This window comes from Argentina anserina, chromosome 3 (assembly GCF_933775445.1).
Source record: "Argentina anserina chromosome 3, drPotAnse1.1, whole genome shotgun sequence".
Classification (NCBI taxonomy): domain Eukaryota; kingdom Viridiplantae; phylum Streptophyta; class Magnoliopsida; order Rosales; family Rosaceae; genus Argentina; species Argentina anserina.
The window spans coordinates 34,444,282-34,463,331 of NC_065874.1; the positions used below are offsets into that span (position 1 = coordinate 34,444,282).

At 36.6% G+C, this 19,050-nt stretch overlaps 3 protein-coding genes across 4 annotated transcripts; all 3 read left to right on the forward strand.

Moving 5' to 3' along the window:
• The first annotated feature begins 2,514 nt into the window (after window positions 1-2,514).
• Window positions 2,515-6,090, forward strand: LOC126789342 (uncharacterized). Its single transcript, XM_050515485.1, has 7 exons — window positions 2,515-2,631; window positions 4,293-4,371; window positions 4,569-4,807; window positions 4,893-4,975; window positions 5,236-5,347; window positions 5,630-5,704; window positions 5,783-6,090. Exons 2-7 carry the CDS (start codon window positions 4,293-4,295, stop codon window positions 5,975-5,977), a joined length of 783 nt encoding a protein of 260 aa, XP_050371442.1. The 5' UTR covers window positions 2,515-2,631; the 3' UTR covers window positions 5,978-6,090.
• Window positions 6,091-11,289: 5,199 nt separating this feature from the next.
• LOC126789347 (uncharacterized) lies at window positions 11,290-11,679 on the forward strand. The gene has a single exon (XM_050515488.1). It carries the CDS (start codon window positions 11,352-11,354, stop codon window positions 11,589-11,591), a length of 240 nt encoding a protein of 79 aa, XP_050371445.1. The 5' UTR covers window positions 11,290-11,351; the 3' UTR covers window positions 11,592-11,679.
• Window positions 11,680-15,626: 3,947 nt separating this feature from the next.
• On the forward strand, window positions 15,627-18,961 carry LOC126789341 (E3 ubiquitin-protein ligase SINAT2-like). 2 transcript variants are annotated; one of them, XM_050515484.1, is made up of 4 exons: window positions 15,627-15,967; window positions 16,846-17,161; window positions 17,630-18,016; window positions 18,476-18,883. In XM_050515484.1, the coding sequence occupies exons 2-4, from the start codon at window positions 16,943-16,945 to the stop codon at window positions 18,638-18,640; spliced, it is 771 nt and encodes a 256-aa protein (XP_050371441.1). In that variant the 5' UTR covers window positions 15,627-15,967; window positions 16,846-16,942; the 3' UTR covers window positions 18,641-18,883. The 2 variants fall into 2 exon arrangements, with proteins under 2 accessions (XP_050371441.1, XP_050371440.1); XM_050515483.1 differs by having other exon boundaries at window positions 15,631-15,967; window positions 18,481-18,961.
• Window positions 18,962-19,050: the final 89 nt, after the last annotated feature.

Consider the following 19,050-nt stretch of genomic DNA (forward strand, 5'->3'; position numbering starts at 1 on the left):
TAATTCAAGGTATTCAATTAAGATTTTAAACAATCCATTGAAATCTTGTAGGCATAGATGCCGATTTGCACCCCAAATTTGGCTGAAATTGTCAATTTGCACCCCGAACTTACATTTGAGTCAATTTACCTCCTAAACTTGGTCAAAATTGCCGATTTACAGCCCGAACTTGTATTTGAGTCAATTTACCTCATAAACTTGGTAAAAATTACCGATTTGCACCCCATCTGTTAAATTTAACTATTTCTATCCAATTTTGCGTCACATGTCATACACATGAGGGGTAATGTTGTCATTTTCTATTTATATTTTTCTTAAAAACAAATAAAAATATTCTTTAAAATGAGGATTATTTTGTTAATCAAATTATTTATTTACATCTTTTTTCTACCTACTTAACCCTACTTTGAATTATATATTCAATATACCCACCCATTCAAATATAGTGTGTTGTGTATAAATATATTTTTATATGTACACATTGTTGGAGGATGAACAAAACGAGAATAATAACGACATAATAAAACAGAACGTAACCGTTTATTGATTGATAATGAGGCCAATATATAGGCATTACACAACCACAATCAGTAGGATTCGAAGTCCTAATCTATTACAGAGATGCGAATTTATCTCTAACAGGAAACCTAATAAGGCTAACACACATAATGGTAGAATAGTAATTCTCTCGAAACACACATTTATTTTTAATTTTCAATGTATTTATTTATTTATATTTTTTCTAATATCTTTTAACATACCATATCACATAAAATAATAAATATATAAATCAATAACATGTTTCGAAAAAACAAACATTGTAGCAAGTGTTCCTCTTAAGTAATTTTATTAATTTATTTCATTATTCAATATGAATAAATATATAATGACAATACTACCCCTTAAATGCATGACATGTGACTTAAAATTGGATTGAAAACATTAAATTTGACGGATAAGGTGCAAATCGGCAATTTTTACCAAGTTTAGGAGGTAAATTGACTCAAATGCAAGTTCGGGGTGCAAATTGACAATTTCAGCCAAGTTTAGGGTGCAAATCGGCATTTATGTCAAATCTTGTATTTGAAGAATCTTTTGAAATCTTGTGGTATTCAATTAAGATTTTAAACAATCCATTGAAATCTCAAGGTATTCAATTAAGATTTCAAAAACTCCTATGAATTATGGTGGTATTCAAAAATCGATTGATTTTGAATGATTTCATTTATTAGTTGATTTTGTTGGATTTTGAAGTATTTTTACACTATATCATGCTTGTTAGAAATCAAGCATCTAGACATGAGATTTTGATGTATTTTCTCTCTCTCTCAATAAGATCGGAAATTTTTATGTTCTTAATCATGTGTTTTATTTTAATTGCTCAAATCAATTTTATGGATTTTTCTTGTGATTTGGTATAATTATTGTAGGCAAAAAAGAAATGATGGTTGTTTTTTTTATAATTGTACTAATAGTTGTTTTGCTAAAAAAATCAATTGTATAACAATCAAATTTCAGATTTTAGAATACTATTGAATGTTAATTGGGTGAAAGTTTATAAAATTGTTATTATATCTTTGATCCTCATTCAAGATAGTTGCACATTTGTGATATTGACCTTGTACCTTTATTTTATAGATGCTTATAGAAGTTTATAGAATTGAATCAAACTCATGTGACTTTAGGATTATGTAAAAATGAGATATTAATCCCTAATAATACATAGGAATATTTGTTATTGCTTAACATGTATGCATAAAGAATGTCGTTCCGATGAATTTTCTCCTTAAATAGAAAATGATGAAGAACTTGATATGGAAGACGAGAATCTTGAACTACTTTCTCAAAGTCAACTACAACAAAGAGCAGAGGTTAATGCTTGGAGACTTAATATTGCTGAAGCTATGTGGGAAGATAGACCACATAATGGTAATAATGAAAGTCAAGAAGATAACAATGATATTGAAGGCAATGCGAATGAAAATAATGAGGACAATGCGAATGAGAGGGATCATGAAGACTATGATGACAATGAGGTCGGAATGGATGAGTATACAGCCTCTTAATGTACTTTTCTAATTGTCTTTGCAATTTTCACTATATAATATTTGGTTGTTTTTATATTTTTATTACTTTGTAAAATACATTATTATTTTATAATTTGTTAAAAAAGAAAACCAACTTATTAATTCTCCATGTTCTATATTTTATTATTTAATAATAATATAAAAATCATACATGCACTTGTGAAATCCAAGCAAATCAAAACAAATCTGGTAAATACAATACAATGAAATCTGGCTGAATCTATGTGGAATTGAAATAATCTATGAATTTTCAGAATCCATTAATTATAATAAATCAATCAGAATTATTTGAAATCAGAATTAAATACGCCCCTTAAGAAAAAACAAACTGATTGAATTCGAAATCTGACAATATTTTCCGCTAGGCAAATAAACGGGCCCAATTAACAGGCCGAAATGCCCGACAAACGGCCCGAGACATAAAACCCACACTACAAGAACTCAAGAAGCAATAAAACCCCGCCTGACCGCGCAGCCGTCTCTACTCTCTCCTTTCTCTCATCTGAGCTTTGCCGCCAAACATCTTCACTCCAAGGTTCTAAAGGTATCATCTCTCTCTCTCTCTCTCTCTCTCTCTCTCTCTCTCTCTCTCTCTGAAGCAAGTCTTTATGTTAGACTCAGTTGGATGTTCCTAAGTATAAAAATCGAATCTTTTCTGTGAGAAATAACTGTTTTGTAATCCATTAGGAGTCTACATGTTGTGTTCAAACCGTTTTTTGGTTGCATTTTTCATCTGGGTTTTAATTTTCATCAAGTTTTATACTATCGCTCTACTCATTTGTAGAATTATACTGTAGCTTTTGGGATGTGATGAATGAACTGATGGTTGAACTTAATATTAAGGCTTAATACTCTTTGTTCTGTATCAATTTCTAAGTCAATTAGCTAATGAGGCTATTAAGCTTTTGCTCTGTAGCTTTTCTGATTGTTCTGTAATTAAAAGTCTGTCGATGTATCTACTTGTGCAGGCATATACTTCTTGGTACACAGATTCATATATTTGGTGCGTAAGCATATGTTCATATAGATGTTTAATGAATAGGATGAACTCAACTGCAATCATTTTTTTTCCTTTGTTGATGATCTCGGTAGTGGTAAGATGTAGATTCTGTTAGAACTTTGTCAATGGTTTATTTGTTGATGCATTAGAACTGATTTGATCGCTCATGCAATCAATTTGATGGTTTCTAATTCTTTTCTCTCTCTTTTTGGGTTATACTGTTGATGATTCAGTTTGTTAATATAAATATTGTTGTAGTCTTTGTTGGTTGAAGCTAACCAATCTAAGGGCTTAATTGAAGAACACATCACAAACACAGAGAACAAGATTTGGTTAGTGATTGTGTGCACGGAACTTTTGTAGTCTTTGGTTGTATGATTCAGTTTCTCCATCCTCTTTTTTATACATAAATACATTAGTATACTTAATATTAATAGATTTGGATTTGCCACGTCCAAGCCATGTCAAGTGTTGGATTTTGAGATTTGCCATGGTGCCGAACCCGTGTCCGTGCAACATAGTTTAGTAGTACTCTCCATTGATTCTTGATATGTTGCATTACCAATTTTTGTTTTGTATAGATGGAAAATTTAAATTTATGAATCGAAAGTTCATGTTGTTGTAGTGGTTCCAATAGAATCTTGATATGCAGCATTATTAATTTTGTTTTGTATTGATAAATATGATAAAAATCAAAGGTCATACTTCTATGTGTTGTTGTCTGTTGATTATAAAATCAAAGTTCTTATCAATTTTTGTTTTGTATAGACGGAAAATTGAAATTGATGAATCGAAAGTTCTTGTTGTTGTAGTGGTTCCCATAGGATCTTGATATGCAGCATTATTAATTTTGTTTTGTATTGATTAATATGATAAAAATCAAAGGTCATACTTCTATGTGTTGTTGTCTGTTGATTATAAAATCAAAGTTCTTATCAATTTTTGTTTTGTATAGATGGAAAATTGAAATTGATGAATCGAAAGTTCTTGTTGTTGTAGTGGTTCCCATAGAATCTTGATATGCAGCATTATTAATTTTGTTTTGTATTGATAAATATGATAAAAATCAAAGGTCATACTTCTATGTGTTGTTGTCTGTTGATTATAAAATCAAAGTTCTTATATTATGTTTTGAAGTTCCTATTTTAGTGATTACAATACTGTTGTCATTGATCAGTTTTTCGTTTCTGATTTAGAATTAGCAGATGAAGATTAAAAAATCAAGTAAGAAGCGGGTAGCAAAGGAGCTCGATAGTCCTGCAATTAAAGAGAAGATTGAAATTGGTAAGGTTTGTTTTACTTGATGCAACTAGGAGTGCTGATTGAGGTTTTGAAGTTTATATGCTGTTTTAAGTACTGTAACATTACCATTGGTTAGGTGTTTTTGTACTTGTTTACTCTATGTTAATCTAATCTGAAAATTCTGTCATATGAATCTTGAACATCTAGTTTGTTGACTATGCATGTTCTGATACATGTAGGTCATGGAGAGGCTGCAGATGGAGTCCTCATTGATCAGGATTTGAGTGAACCAACCATGGGAGAACTTGCTAGTTTGAATATAGTTTCTGATAATAGAGTGGAGACCCAAAATAGAGAAAGCTCTTCTCTCCAGGCAAAACCTCCGAGTGCAGACTCTGTACATATTTTGCTTAAGCAAGCACTACATGCTGATGACCGTGCCCTTCTATTAGAGTGTTTATACACCCAAGATGAGAAGGTAGTCACTCTCGTATTGCATTTTAGTTACTGTGCATTAATGTTTAAGGTAAGTGTTATAACAAGCAAATTATCTGCTGGTTCAGGTCATTGAAAAGTCTGTCTCTCAATTAAATCCAGCTGGTGTTTTGAAGCTCTTACAATCTCTCATATCTCTCGTAGAGTCAAGGTAAGGTATCTGACAGTGTGCTGTATCCTCTCTATTATGTGGAGCTAAATACAAAATACAACACAGATTTGTACATTGTGTGATAATTTCCTCTCTGTGGGTGATTAGATGCCGAATCATGCTTGAAAGAAAATTTGGGAAAATCTGTCTTCTTTCTTTGTTATGAATATGAGTCAATTAAACTTTTTTTGGTTGGCTTTATACTCAAACTTCTATGTTACACTACCTAATGAATTTGTCCAATGTATTTTTCACTCCAGGGGTGCAATTTTGGCATGTGCGCTTCCATGGTTGAGAAGTCTACTTCTTCAACATGCAAGTGGGATAGTGTCTCAAGAATCTTCATTAAGTGCCTTGAATTCGTTATATCAGGTCAGGAACTGTTAACATGGAATGTATATCCTTCCCTGAAACGGAAATTGATTAATAGCAACCCTGTGAATGAATAAGAATTATAAGCTCTTTATTACTTTCTTAATTGATGGTCACCGAAGAAAACTATGGAGTAACATATATGTCTTCCATCAGAAGTTGATTGTTGGTCTGCATTTCTCGTTTGTGCTCTAGAAGGCTACAAAGTGAATAGTGAACTGTTTTGTATCATACCAGATTGAAATTGAACTGTTTTAACAAAATGTTTCATTGTACATGCAGCTCATTGAGTCCAGAGTCTCCACTTTTTCATCTGCTCTTCAACTATCAAGTGTCGTAGACTTGCTGTATACAGGGGTAAGATTGCTTCTGGTGGTGAAGATTGTGCAAGTGAAATGCTGGAAGATATTTATTTCATGATACTCTTCTTTGCAGGTTGTTGATGATTTGGATGATGAGAATGGCACTACGGGGCCAGTTATTTATGAAGACAAAGATAGTGATGAAGAGGAATCTGAGGACGCCATGGAAACTGATGAAGATGATGAAGACGGTGAGGATTTGGATGCAAATCTTGGTGGTGTCAGCGACTTTGCAGGAATTGAAGGACTTGATGACTTGAGCGATTGATTTAAACCTTTATGATGCAATTTTGTTGTATTAACTTTTCAGCAAATTGTACCCAACTGCTTTACCAATCACATGGCATTTATATAGACGAACATAATCATCTTTTTAGTTTATCCTGCTATCCTGGGACATGAAACAAAGGGGTTGTTTGAATGTCAAATCTACTGAGCGACTGCCTACTACAGTTCACTAACCAAATGCAACATTCAGGTGTCATGCAACAATTTTCTCTGGGAATGACAAATTATCTAGGTACTTATGAGAAAAGGATGAAATATAAAGAGGAGTCTGAGGACCATCCAGCTAGACCACTCGTGCAGAATCAGCTAGACCATGAGTGAATCGGTTTTGGTGCAGAACTTCTCAGCTATTTCAGAGGGAACCGAAGACTTAGTTTTTCCCTCCGTTTTTGTGCTTACTCAGCCAATGGATTCTTTATCTTCGTGTTTGAACTTTGAAGAAAAGACTTTTATACAGTAGATACCATAATGACAACTCGCATTTCCACTTTCATTTTCCAAAACTTTCTAACCACTTGATTAGTTGATTCAATTTTCAAATGCATTTTGTTGGTTAATTCGTATCACCATATATATTGTTTGAGTTTTGGATAACATGAAACAAAAGGGTCGAACTGCATTTCATGACTGACAATTACAACTCCACTTCTAAGAAACCAAATGCAACACTCCAAGTACGTCTGCAAATTTTGACCAGCCCTGAACCAAACTGGAGCGGTGATTTTACTGATTTTATAATTTTCATAAATAACACACCGATTTGAACAAACAAACATAAAAAAGAGAAATACAAAAGCTCAAATTACAACAAAAATGCACCCACCAAGTGTGCGTCAGAGGTTTTAGAATTCCTTTTGGCATCGCTATTGGTATCATACTCAAGCGTGTGTTGAAACACAAATTCAGCAGCCACAGATTCCCGGTTCCTGGTAACTTCAAACTCAAACACTAAGATGCCAATACTCATCTTGTCAGCTTCACCGAGCTGAAACACAGTCCTACTGTATGGACCCTCGAATGTGGAGGACAAAACCAGGCAGACCCTTCGACCTCCTAGATGGACAAAACTAGAGTGACCATTGTTGCGATTGAGAAAAGACGACACACTTTCTGGCAGATTCAAACTTGGGAGACGCACAACATTATCAAGTTCACGCGAAATGAGATGGACTTGTAAATCAGAGTGTCTCCGGAGCCAGTCCTTCTCATAGGTGAATAACACGAAATCGCCGCCGCCGTTACTGTCGTTGTCCACAACTATAGAACTTTGGTGAGTACGGGTTGCATATTTAGAAAGCGGTGGATTTGTGAGTACACGAGAGTTTTTCATCAGTCTCCAATCTTTGTCGATGGAGTCAGCTGCCATGTCAAACCGAAACACTCCAGGAGACTCATTATCACCCCAAGCAAGGATGTTGGTGCCGGCAATTGCAAGACAGCTCCTGGAGGATATGAAATTAGTATAAGATGGGGGATCCGGCAGCGGCGACCATTCTTTCTTTCTCGGGTCATATACCTCAAAAAAAGGACTCGGATTCGTATACTTGGGTCTTGGGGAACCTGCTAGAGCATAGAGTTTGCCTTCCACCTCGGCTAGTACTGGTTGAGGTTTCAATCCTTTGAAAGATTTGGTGAAGCGCTTGATGTTACTATAACTCTTTGGATCATTTGACGCCGTCATATCATAGAAGTGTATATCCCTGCTGTTAGGTATATGCTGGGCTACTTCTTCCACCACATCACATCCTGGATCCGAATAACAATCATCTTCCACGGGGGGTTGTACTAGTCGGAGAAAGTCCTGGTCGCCGCCACCAGCAAAAAGAATTAAGGAGCCGAAGACACCGCAACACGGCAGAAGAGCTAGATGGCAGCCGGAAGTAGAAGCAACTTGGCTTAATATTGATTTTGAATCATGAGATGATGTTGAAATCAGATCACTGAATTTTATTTCCTTGATAATGTAGGAAACTGAACAATCTGTTCGATTCTCCACGAAACACAAGTATAGGGACTTCTCCAAAACTCCAGCATCCCAGTCCACATCTGCCATGAGCTTATTATTATCAAACGTTTGTGCTACATCATCATCAAGTTCCTTCTCCTGCTGCTGCTGATTTTTTTTTCTTCTTCTTCTTCTTCTTCTTGTTCTTCTTCTTGCTTCTACTTGCGCAGGTTGGTCATCTAGCATGATGTGTTGCAAGGAACCAATATGCATACGAGTACGATTGTTGGGGGCATTTTGCATGAGGAAAGTTGAGCAGATGTGTGAGTACCCACCGTCTGATACTCTATATAGCTGCTTATGCTCAAAAGATGCACGGACTATTGGGAGGCCGCCAACGGTTGAGACAGACACACGAAACACCGCAAAAAGTATGAAGCAGCTGCTATGGTAATCAACTCCACAGCAGAAGATAACATGGTCATCACCGAAGCGAGTAAGATGGTACATACCTTCCCGTCCTAAAGGAGGATAAAATATCTCCCAAAGATCGCCATCTAGTGTGTGTTTGGAGTTGGAATCCGGCAAACCATTCTCATCATCCAACTTGTAGGCAACAATCAACAAGCCATTACTCTTATAACGTGAATCGAAGTCTATGCCGATTAGAAATCCAGAAAACTCTACTGCGCAAACTAGACGCGGTAAGCCAACCGCCGGCATCCACTTTTCTTCAATCGTGTCAAAAACGTATGGGGCTCCTTCACAATGCCGATCAAAGACGCCGAGCATGTGTCCCCATTCAAAGTGTTCATAGACATAACGAGGGTGGGTATCAGAAATCGGTGGACTAGGGAGAATTGTCCATAAGCCATGAAAAGGATCATAAACCTTAAACACGTCCAGGGAGGTTTGTATTCTTCTGCCATTGGAATAATCATCAGTAGGAGAATTTACCAGAAGATAGAGTTTGGTATCGATGGTGGTTGCAAACTTGCAGCAGTATCTTGAACATTCCAAACGGTGAACTGTATTGGTCACAGAATCCTTGAACAGGTACCCTAAATCTAAAACATCATCCTCATCATAATCTAGATCTTCGTCATCATATATAATGTGCTGTCGTTCCAGTTGAGGTCTCGAGTTCTCGCATACTAGTTTACTAACATTTACACGGCAGAACTCATCACCCTTTAGCGTTCGCAGATACAAATACCAATCCAGGTTCGACATCTTCGTAATTCTCTTGTGGGAATAGCTAGCTGAATATAGGAAGACAAAACCCTAACTACTGTATATATGCTACTCCACAAGTTGGGTCTTTGTACGACTATACGTTACTGGCCTCTGTCTATACGCCCAATAAAAAGCCCAATAAACGGCCCAAAATCCCCGTGTTTGTCTGCAAGGACCAAGACTACTCTCTCGTGAGTCCTATCTCTCATCAAAGCTTTGCCGCCAGCCAAAGATCTTCACTCCAAGGTTCTGAAGGGTAAGTTCTTTTCCAACTCTCTCTCTCTCTCTCTCTCTCTCTCTCTCTCTCTCTCTCTCTCTCTCTCTCTCTCAGTTGGACTCAGTTGGGTGTTAGAAGTATAAAAATCGAATCTTTTCTTTTGAGAAAGAACTGTCGTGTAATCCATTAGAAGTATACTTGTTGTGTTTGAAAGGTTGTTTTGGTTGCATTTTTCTAGGGCTGGGCATTTGGTCCCGAAATCCCGGTCTCGTCTCTAAACTTGCAAGGACGAGGACGAGATTCATGTTTGAAAATGTACATCCCATCCTGGTCTCATTTTAAAATAACGGAACGTGATAGGATTAACTTAATAAGTCTTGTTCAATCTCGTCTCGTTCCGTATTAATATAAAACTAAAATAACTAGTATATATATAATGTGATTTCATCTCAACCGTTAAATTGATTAAGTAATATTAGGTTAACAACAATTACAACCCGCTAAGAGTTTATTTTACCCTTTTAAAAAGTTTATTTTGCTTTTCTAAACATTAGGTAAGCAATTGTTAATTAAGATATATAGTCTTTATTGATTATCTAGTAATGAATTTAAGCACCCATCTAAAGTTAATTAACAAGTAATATTGAACTGTGTGTATATGATAATGTATGGAGCACTACCCTCCAAACTGTTTCCATGTGTTTGATTCTCATTTTTATTTACCCACAGGAAAACACATAACTCCACGAAATGCAACCAAGGTAAGTATTCTCTTCTACATCAAATGGGACGCGAGTTATGCTAATTTTTTATGTCACATATGAGTAGCTCCTTAATAATAATCGCCTAGCATTTTAAATTGTGAAATTGGAATAATGGTAAATACATTTAAGTTATGAGCTCAAATAAAACCCACGTAAAAACGATTGAAAGTTCTACACGACTTGAAGATATGTATTAAGTATGATAAATTTGTACGTGTAAGATTGTATTTAAAAATAAGAACGATATCAATAAAAACATAACTATACATTATCCCCAAGTATTTTGTGCTTCCTGCTCAATGAGGTAGCTTTTCTTGAGACTCATTATCAAAAATAGAGTAATTAAGAAAGAAAGCCGTATTAGGTAAATAGGCACCGAACGGTGTCACCCCCCCAAACAAGAACAACTGTTTGCATACTTGAAATTTCTTAAGTTATGAGCTCAAAAATAAAACCCACATAAAAACGATTGAAAGTACTACATGACTTGAAGATATGTATTAGGTATGATAAATTTGTACGTGTAAGATTATATTTAGAGATAAGAACGATATCAATAAAAACAGAACTATACATTATCCCCAAGTATTTTGTTCTTCCTGCTCAATGAGGTAGCTTTTCCTGTAGGTTCAAGTAATTGTGGAGATAAGATAAGGTACACAATGAAGTGAATGAACAAGACTCTGTATTAGTTTCTTTCACATAGGCCACAAGAATCTCTTGTATCTTCACAATATGTACGTAAGCTTTAAACCCTGAACAGGAGGAAACTTGTTTCTCCCTTTTTCTTGCTTCCTTCCTTCCCTTTCCATATCTTTATCCAAAAGAATAGGCTGCGTTACACAAGCACGCACTTGTAGGCATGCATCGTCAGGGCTTTGTCACCGTTAGCAAAATCAATAATTTGGGGTCATCCAATTATATTGTTAAGAAAGAAAAGCAGAGACCCTTTCCGAGTTCTGTGGCATATGAAATAGTAGTCTGGTCAATAATTAGTAGCAAACTCTAAATAAATCAATTAGAAGCTGCTTCATGAAGCAGCCTTTACTGTTTTCTCCATCTCTGTATATAAGGCCAACCTAGCTCTCAAGTACTCCATCATCATCTGTTATCTTATTCTTCTTCTTACAAAAAAAAAATACTTGCTTTCCAGACCTTCTCGATCATCAAATCAATTCTCTTCGAAGAAAAAATGGCGCTAGAGTCGATTTCGCTGATGGATAGCTTATTGAAGGTGGGGATGTTTGTGGTTGTTCAAGCCTTAGTTTATGTAATCCTTTCCAGTTCATCCAATCTCTTCTCTGAGAACAAACTCAGGTCTTTTAACAACAGCTTCAAACTTGCTCGTTCTGCTACTATCAACCGTATCCTCGCCGCCATCTCTGACGTACCCACTGGATCTACTAATGCAGATCAGTACTCACCATTATGATCTTGAGTACAAACGCACACATGTATGCATGTATCATCTCCCTCATCCGACTGTAGATTATCCATCTAATCGTGTTCCTCATTTTTCATTGTTTAAATCTTTGAGTTGTATATATATATATATATATATATATATATAGTCAGCGTATGTTTCCATTTTTTGTCTGGTTTTGAATACTGAAGCTACGCAGATCAATATTAGTGCTAGCTATTCGTGCGGCTAAACCATTATTTATATGTTACAATTAAAAGAAACACGCCTCATTTTCTTGACCAGCACTGCAACAACTTGATGACCTAAAAGTGACCTATCTTTAACAACTTGATGACAGGATTATGAAAGCAAAATCCAAACAAATGTACGTAAGTTATCACTTATTAGTTTGGAGCTGTTGGCACTTGGCAATAACATAAACAAACCCTGAAATCAAGTTTCTAAACTATAGCTAGCTAGCCGGCCGTACAATGAAGAGAAGCAGAGAGCTAAAGAAACAAGAACAAGGAATTAAGAGAACGACATGCAAATGCAGTAGTACTAAAGCTAGCTCTCATATATAGCTATGAAATTACCATTCATCAAATACATGTATCACTGCACGTACTATGACGTATAAACCAAGTGATCGACCAGGAAAACAAAAACTTAAACAGAAATTATATATAGCATGCAGTTGAGTTTAATCCTAAAGTATATATCCAGCATATGCTCATATAATTTTTTTTTTGTGGAGAAAGAAAGTATGCTCATATCTAGCTAGTCATTTGGGTAATTCTTCAACCAATAATTGAATGAACCATGACGGGTCGGAGCTCGTATCTATTCCTGACCAGCTGCTTCTACGGCTGCTGTACGTGAAATACTTAGAGCATCTTCAATCAATTAGTTATTTTGCATTCTCAAATTCAAAACTTGACTTATGACATGGCAACTATAACATATTCATACTTTGACTAATCCTTAATCCAATGGAAATGTCTAATTTGAATGAGTTTTTAATATATAATTATTTGGGTGGAGAGGAAGATGAGGGAGCAAGCTTGTGACTGATGTGTCAACAATAGATAGTCAAATGGAGTTGTTTTTATACGGTTGGCATAGGCATAGCACATAGCATATATCCTCATCATTCGGGTCCACAGCTATAATTTTTTTTTTTGGACAAGACAGCTAGAAATTTAGCTCCACCATATTGAGGACAATAAGAAGCTTCACCGATAACTGGATAAACGTTAACACTCACTCTTTTCAAATTGAATTTGTCAGCTGATGATCCAAGATCATCATCATCATCATCACCACCTGTTGACTCCCAAACAACAAATTATGTACCTCATCGACAGCACGCCCACAATTGTAGGCGCCCTCGGCGCACGCATATACATGGGCTGTATATATCATCATCAACTGCATCAAATAGACGAAATTGGTAGTGATCATTATTGCCAACAGTATCATCACCATTAGGGCTACCAGTACTGGCACTGGCATTGCCGATCATAAACGGATGGAGCCTAATAAGCCTGGTTTCATTACGAGGTTTGGATTGGGCATATGGCCAATACAACATTCCATTATAAGCAACACCAGGGTCTCCGCTTGCAATTCTAATGCTTTTTGGTGATGATACAATTGACTCTCTCCATTCACCTGTCTCGGAACTGAACACCTGAACAATGAACTTGGGGAAAAACTTCCAATACATTGTCGTCAATGATTCGTAAGGGAGAATTCTCACAACCTTGCACCTGTAATCCTTTTTAACATTGACAGTATTACTAGTACCATCAATGTTAGTAACATCTTCCTCGTCATAGTAGTGATCACAAATGAATCCAATTGGTACATGCGTGCAACTACGACTGGTGGGAGGAAGAGCAATCCATTGCCTTGTGCAAGGATTGCAAATGTAGAAATCACGTTGGTCACACCTATATTGAGTTCTACAGCACAGAACTAAATCGTTAGATGTCGCTACCGCATATGGCATGGCTTGTTTTCCAAACCGTAGAAACTCGTGAGTGTTTTTAACAGTGGATCTAAAATATTGGATGATGACGAATTTGTCCGATTGGGGGTGAATTCCTTTCCTTCTATGTCTATCAGAGAACGTGCTACTGGTGTTTTCTTATAAAATCTTTGAAGATGTAGAAAGCGTCCAACAAAAAAAGGATCAGAGATGAGATTGAGCCAACGCTTGGAAACACATTTGCATTGAAAAACGAATTCCTTGCTAGGAAGTCGACATAGGATTTCAACCAACTGAAAGTCAGGGAGATCATCGTAGCTGACAACATTTGCCGATTGTGATCTCTTCTCCCGCCGACTCAAAACACCTAATCAACATATCATGTTACACCACTTAAATCATTATATATCTATGCTTCAAAACCCTAGTTGCATCGAGCGAAATAGATCTTACCAATTTCATCCTCGTCTTTAATTGCTGCACTATCTAGCCCCTTGGTTTTTTGGGTCTTCATCTTCTGATTAATCACGAACAAAAGAAACTGATCAATGCAAGCCATGCATATTAGTTTCCTATTTGAAAAGGGAATTCAAATGCGTCTTGCACAGTAGAAGAGTATCACATAATCGATCAATATTTATAAAGCAATTGCAATATCATTAAACAAAGTTGAATACTATTACTGAAAACTTACTCCTTATATTGCTTTGGCAACGAAGAAGCTAGACCGACGGCTGCGAGTAAGTGAAAACTGGAGACGAGAGAAAAGAAGAGAGCCGGGGTTTGTGGATTTGGCGTTTGGGCCGTAGGTTAAGCTTTAGTTTTTGATCAAAACCCATTTGTTCAGGCCCATGTGAACCCATTTAATAATAAGGCCCATTTATGTGATACTCAAGCTTATATATATATATATATATATATATATATATATATATAAAGGAATATGACGCTACGGCGTTCTTATTATAATCGGGACGGCGTTGAATTATTTTAAATATGTTGGACATCTCAAGCTTAATTTTTCCCCATAAAAGCCTTAGGACTGTGTTGATTATCTTTGAAGATTCCCAGGATTGCACCAAGGCCGTAACATTTTTGGGTTGTCGACATGGCGGCAAGGCCTTGGTGGTCAAAGTGATCACCTTGGTGGAGTGGCTTTGTTTGTTATGGACGGATTAAGTTGATCGCGCAGTTATGAGGTTTTTTGTGGCATGGTTTAGTCGCAATTGTCTAGGCAACTTGGGGTATGACGACACTCTAGGCTACGTTAGTTTTACCTTACCTTACCACTTATATCATATAATGCGGCATTCTGGCAAACGATTTATTCTACTTTTATAAGATTTGATATTTTGAAAAAAAAAACTTACACTTACAAATTATATAGACACTGTTAAATACACACATGTAATAAAAAAACATAAACTATGTTTAATATGTGCCGATCTCGCCTCTTATGTGAACAAGGTGGAAATAAAAATCTTCCTTGGATTGCATGCTCAAATGTCATTTTCAAAAACTGATCCATGATCACATAAGCTCAACATTACAAGAATTTCCATAGAAGAACAGATTTGTCTCTTCCTAAAGGGGAACGATCAAATAAGTTGCATAGGATCCAGTACCGAGTTTCCAAAACAAGAAGCAATCATAGCCAAAGTCCCATGGACTCCACCCACCGGACCCCCACACTCGCCCTCCCACTCGGTATTTGAAAAACACTTTCTCAGATTTTCAACTTCGGCGTCCAGAAAAAAGCACCTTTCAAGTTTTAACGGCCAGATTACCAGGAAACCGTGATGGCCTTCATTTGGTTTTACTGTGATTATTCAAAACGTTGCGTGCGGGAAATGTTACCTTTCCCCAATGGACTCTGAAGTCTCTCTTACTACAAGACCAAACAAAGAAAGCTCCAAAAAAGCCAAGCACTGTTGAAGAGGACAACGCAGACCCCATTTATTATTTTCAATTCGAAAAATGTGCTTAGGTGTTTGGAGGAAGTGGAACAGAGACACTTGTAGTTGTGAGATTCATTGTTTTATAATCGCTATGTGAGTTTTTTTGGGTTCGTGGGATTTGATGACATTCATTATCTCATATATTTTTCTTCTGAGACTTTGACTCTTTGGGAAGTTGGAGACTTTTGTCATGCCCGAATCAATCTAAGACACGCACAATCCGGCCCAGCTTTCACGGACTCTTCTCCGCCTCGAGGCGCTTTGTTTCTTTGGAGGAAGAAAGAACAAAATTTGATGCAACTATTGGAGGCTGTGGTGGATTAGAGTCTGGTTTCTCAAGCATTTCTGACCCAAAATCTCATCTGGGCAGTTCAGTTTCTTCTCATTTCGGACATTTGTTGTTGGGTTGAGGTGTTTTCGTTCAATTTCTCATCTGGGTGTATGAGTTTTTGGTAAGATCTTCTATCTGTTCTTATGTCTTTGTGTTTTTTTTGTTTATGTTTCATGGTTTGATTGAGAGTGTGGTTCGGGTTGGATGTGTAGTTGAATTGAGATTTAAAAGCTTAAAGCTTTTGGGTTCTGTCATTGATCTTTCTTATATGAGTGTGTAGTTTACACTGTTCAGCTTCAGTTTCTTGCAATTTGCTTTAAGATGTGAAACTCAGAGACAAATTCCACTTATTGATGTATTTCAAGTTTGATACAGCTAATAGTGTTTTTGATTATTTAGAAGTTCTTTAACTTTGAAACGCCTACTTCATGTGGATAACTTTGTCAAGTTAGATGCTTTTGTAGGCTTCACAGCTGAAAAAATAAATGCAACCACTTTTTTACTTTCTCTATGAACTTTGTTATTTGCCGATAAGCATGAGCGAATGTTCTTCAACTTTTCTTCACAAGCAGATTAGGTATTTTTGTCTTATTTTTCAGACTTATTGTTACAGAAGAAGCAAAGATAATCACTGATTATGGGATATGCTTGTTTCCTGGGGCTGAATCAAGATGGGATTTTAGGATCAAAGATTCCTCTTTTACACCCAAATCCCAAATTCAAGATCACACCTCACATATATGCACGATGAGATAAATACTTCTACTTGTTAGAGTGGTCTTCGATGCCTTTTGGTGGCTTACTTGAAGCTGTGGATTGGCATCTTTATATATGCCTTTTGGTGGCGGGCATGAATTTTATCTTTGTAGGCCTGTAGCTAGTGCATTCATGTGTTGACAGATAATCAGATACCTTGCTTTTCATAAAATAAAAAATGCACATTAGTTTTGTTAAAGGAGGAGTTGCTCATAGCACTAAGTCTCTGATGGTGTGTGACAGGGACATTGGCATTTGAGGAAAGCAAAACAAGTGGAGATACGATTATGATATTGATCCCAATCTGGAGAGCCGAACACTGATAATTCAGGAAGAAACAATGTTTCCTGGAGGTCACTTCTGCGAGGATGTGGCTGAGAGTCATATTACATTGGCCGATTCGGATGCAGCGACTTCATTTGCTGATCTAAGGACTTCTCCCTTTAGAAAAGCTCTTCCTGGTTTAAATGGAAATGCAGGAATGCCATCAAACAAGAATGTGCATGACCTACTTGAGTGCCCCGTCTGCATGAATCTAATGTGTCCTCCAATTCACCAGGTACTTTTGATCAATAAGCTACATTGTGGTGGAAGCCTGGAAGGTCTTTCATTTATGAACATTAATCTATAATTGACAGGTAATAGGTTTTGAACTATCTGGTAGCTTAACACACACATGACCTAATACGTGGATACACCTTTAGTTTCATTTAATCTACTTCCAGGAAAAGTTGCTCATTTTCTAATTTAATCTCTTATCAAAATTGATGCTCTGCCTGGTTTTATTGCTAGCTAAAGAGTAATAGGTTATGAATTTAAGGACATAACTTTTGAATTCTGTTCGTTATAAATTCCTTGTATGATATATCTTTGTGTTACTTTCCATTGTAACTGGGAGAGCCTCTAATCCAATTTCCCATTACATGCTTTGACATTATTTGATCATCAGATTGCAGTACATGCACATTGGAAGTGTGAATGTAGATAATTTGACCCTAGAGAGATCTAATTGAAGCTTATATTGTAGTGTCCAAATGGCCATACTTTATGCTCGAGCTGTAAGACTAGAGTTCAGAACTGTTGCCCCACTTGTCGCAATGAGCTTGGAAATATAAGATGCTTGGCACTGGAGAAAGTAGCAGAGTCCCTGGATCTCCCTTGTAGATATCAAATTTATGGTTGCCCTGATATATTCCCCTACTACAGCAAGCTAAAGCATGAGAAAGTCTGTAAATATCGTCCTTACAACTGCCCTTATGCTGGAGCTGAATGTTCTGTTACTGGAGATATCCAATTCCTTATGATGCATCTTAAAAATGATCACAAGGTTGACATGCATGATGGATCTACTTTCAACCATAGATATGTTAAGTCCAATCCCCAAGAGGTTGAAAATGCTACATGGATGTTAACCGTAAGTCTCTCTCTCTCTCTCTCTCTCTCTCTCTCTGAGCAAAGGCTGTTCCTTGATTGAGAAATCTTCATTATCTGAAGTGATTGAAATCTTTATTTATATATGTACCTTTTCTTGATCCATTAAAGGACATATTTATGCTGATCGATGTTCGTATTGGAGTCGATATGATTTCATTAATTGATGATAAGACGTTGAGAAGAGATGCAAATTAATACAGTCTTGTAAATCTGTTTTTGGATCTCTTGTCTGTAGCTTCTTCCCAATTGCTCCCCGCAGAAAATGTTCTTGCAGCTATCAGAATGCTGACATGAATAAATTCAACTGCTATATTGGTCTTTTTTAAGTTTTCCACACATGAATAAATTCTGTGAATTGCAAAATAAAATCGTCATTTTTTAGTTGGTTCAGTTCTACCTGCATCAATCTATTTTTGACCCTTGTGATTTTTACTTGTAGTGCAGATCTTTAACTGCTTTGGCCGTCAGTTCTGTTTGCATTTCGAAGCATTCCACATTGGAACAGCTCCTGTATACATGGCTTTCCTTAGATTCATGGGTGACGATGATGAGGCCAAGCAATTCACTTACAGTCTCGAAGTTGGTGGCGGCGGCAGGAAGCTAACATGGCAAGGAATTCCAAGGAGTATTCGTGATAGCCATCGAAAAGTTCGTGACAGTCAAGATGGACTAATCATCCAGAGGAACTTAGCACTCTTCTTCTCAGGTGGTAGCAGGCAGGAGCTGAAGCTGAAAGTGGCCGGTCGTATATGGAAAGAACACTGAGATGTATAATTAAAAGACTTGTTCAATATTGTAACCTTTTGGCTGTGAAAAATAAAAAATATCAGAAGGAAATTCAGGCATCTGTGTAAAAGGATCTATCTATTGCTTGATAAAATTGAATGAGAAATGCTCCAGAACATGCAATGCAAGTATGTCAACTCTTCTCCAGGTTGAAAAACCCGATTCATGTGGCCTGATTTGGTCACTTGAAACGGCAATTCATCTGCTATAACTATTGCTCAACCGTTG

Coding starts and splice junctions, on each gene's coding strand:
- LOC126789342 (XM_050515485.1), top strand. CDS start 4,293: ATGAAGATTAAAAAATCAAGTAAGAAGCGGGTAGCAAAGGAGCTCGAT. Junction 4,372..4,568: donor TAAAGAGAAGATTGAAATTG/GTAAGGTTTGTT, acceptor TGATACATGTAG/GTCATGGAGAGGCTGCAGAT. Junction 5,705..5,782: donor TAGACTTGCTGTATACAGGG/GTAAGATTGCTT, acceptor TCTTCTTTGCAG/GTTGTTGATGATTTGGATGA.
- LOC126789347 (XM_050515488.1), top strand. CDS start 11,352: ATGGCGCTAGAGTCGATTTCGCTGATGGATAGCTTATTGAAGGTGGGG.
- LOC126789341 (XM_050515483.1), top strand. CDS start 16,943: ATGTTTCCTGGAGGTCACTTCTGCGAGGATGTGGCTGAGAGTCATATT. Junction 17,162..17,629: donor TGTGTCCTCCAATTCACCAG/GTACTTTTGATC, acceptor CTTATATTGTAG/TGTCCAAATGGCCATACTTT. Junction 18,017..18,480: donor ATGCTACATGGATGTTAACC/GTAAGTCTCTCT, acceptor CTTGTAGTGCAG/ATCTTTAACTGCTTTGGCCG.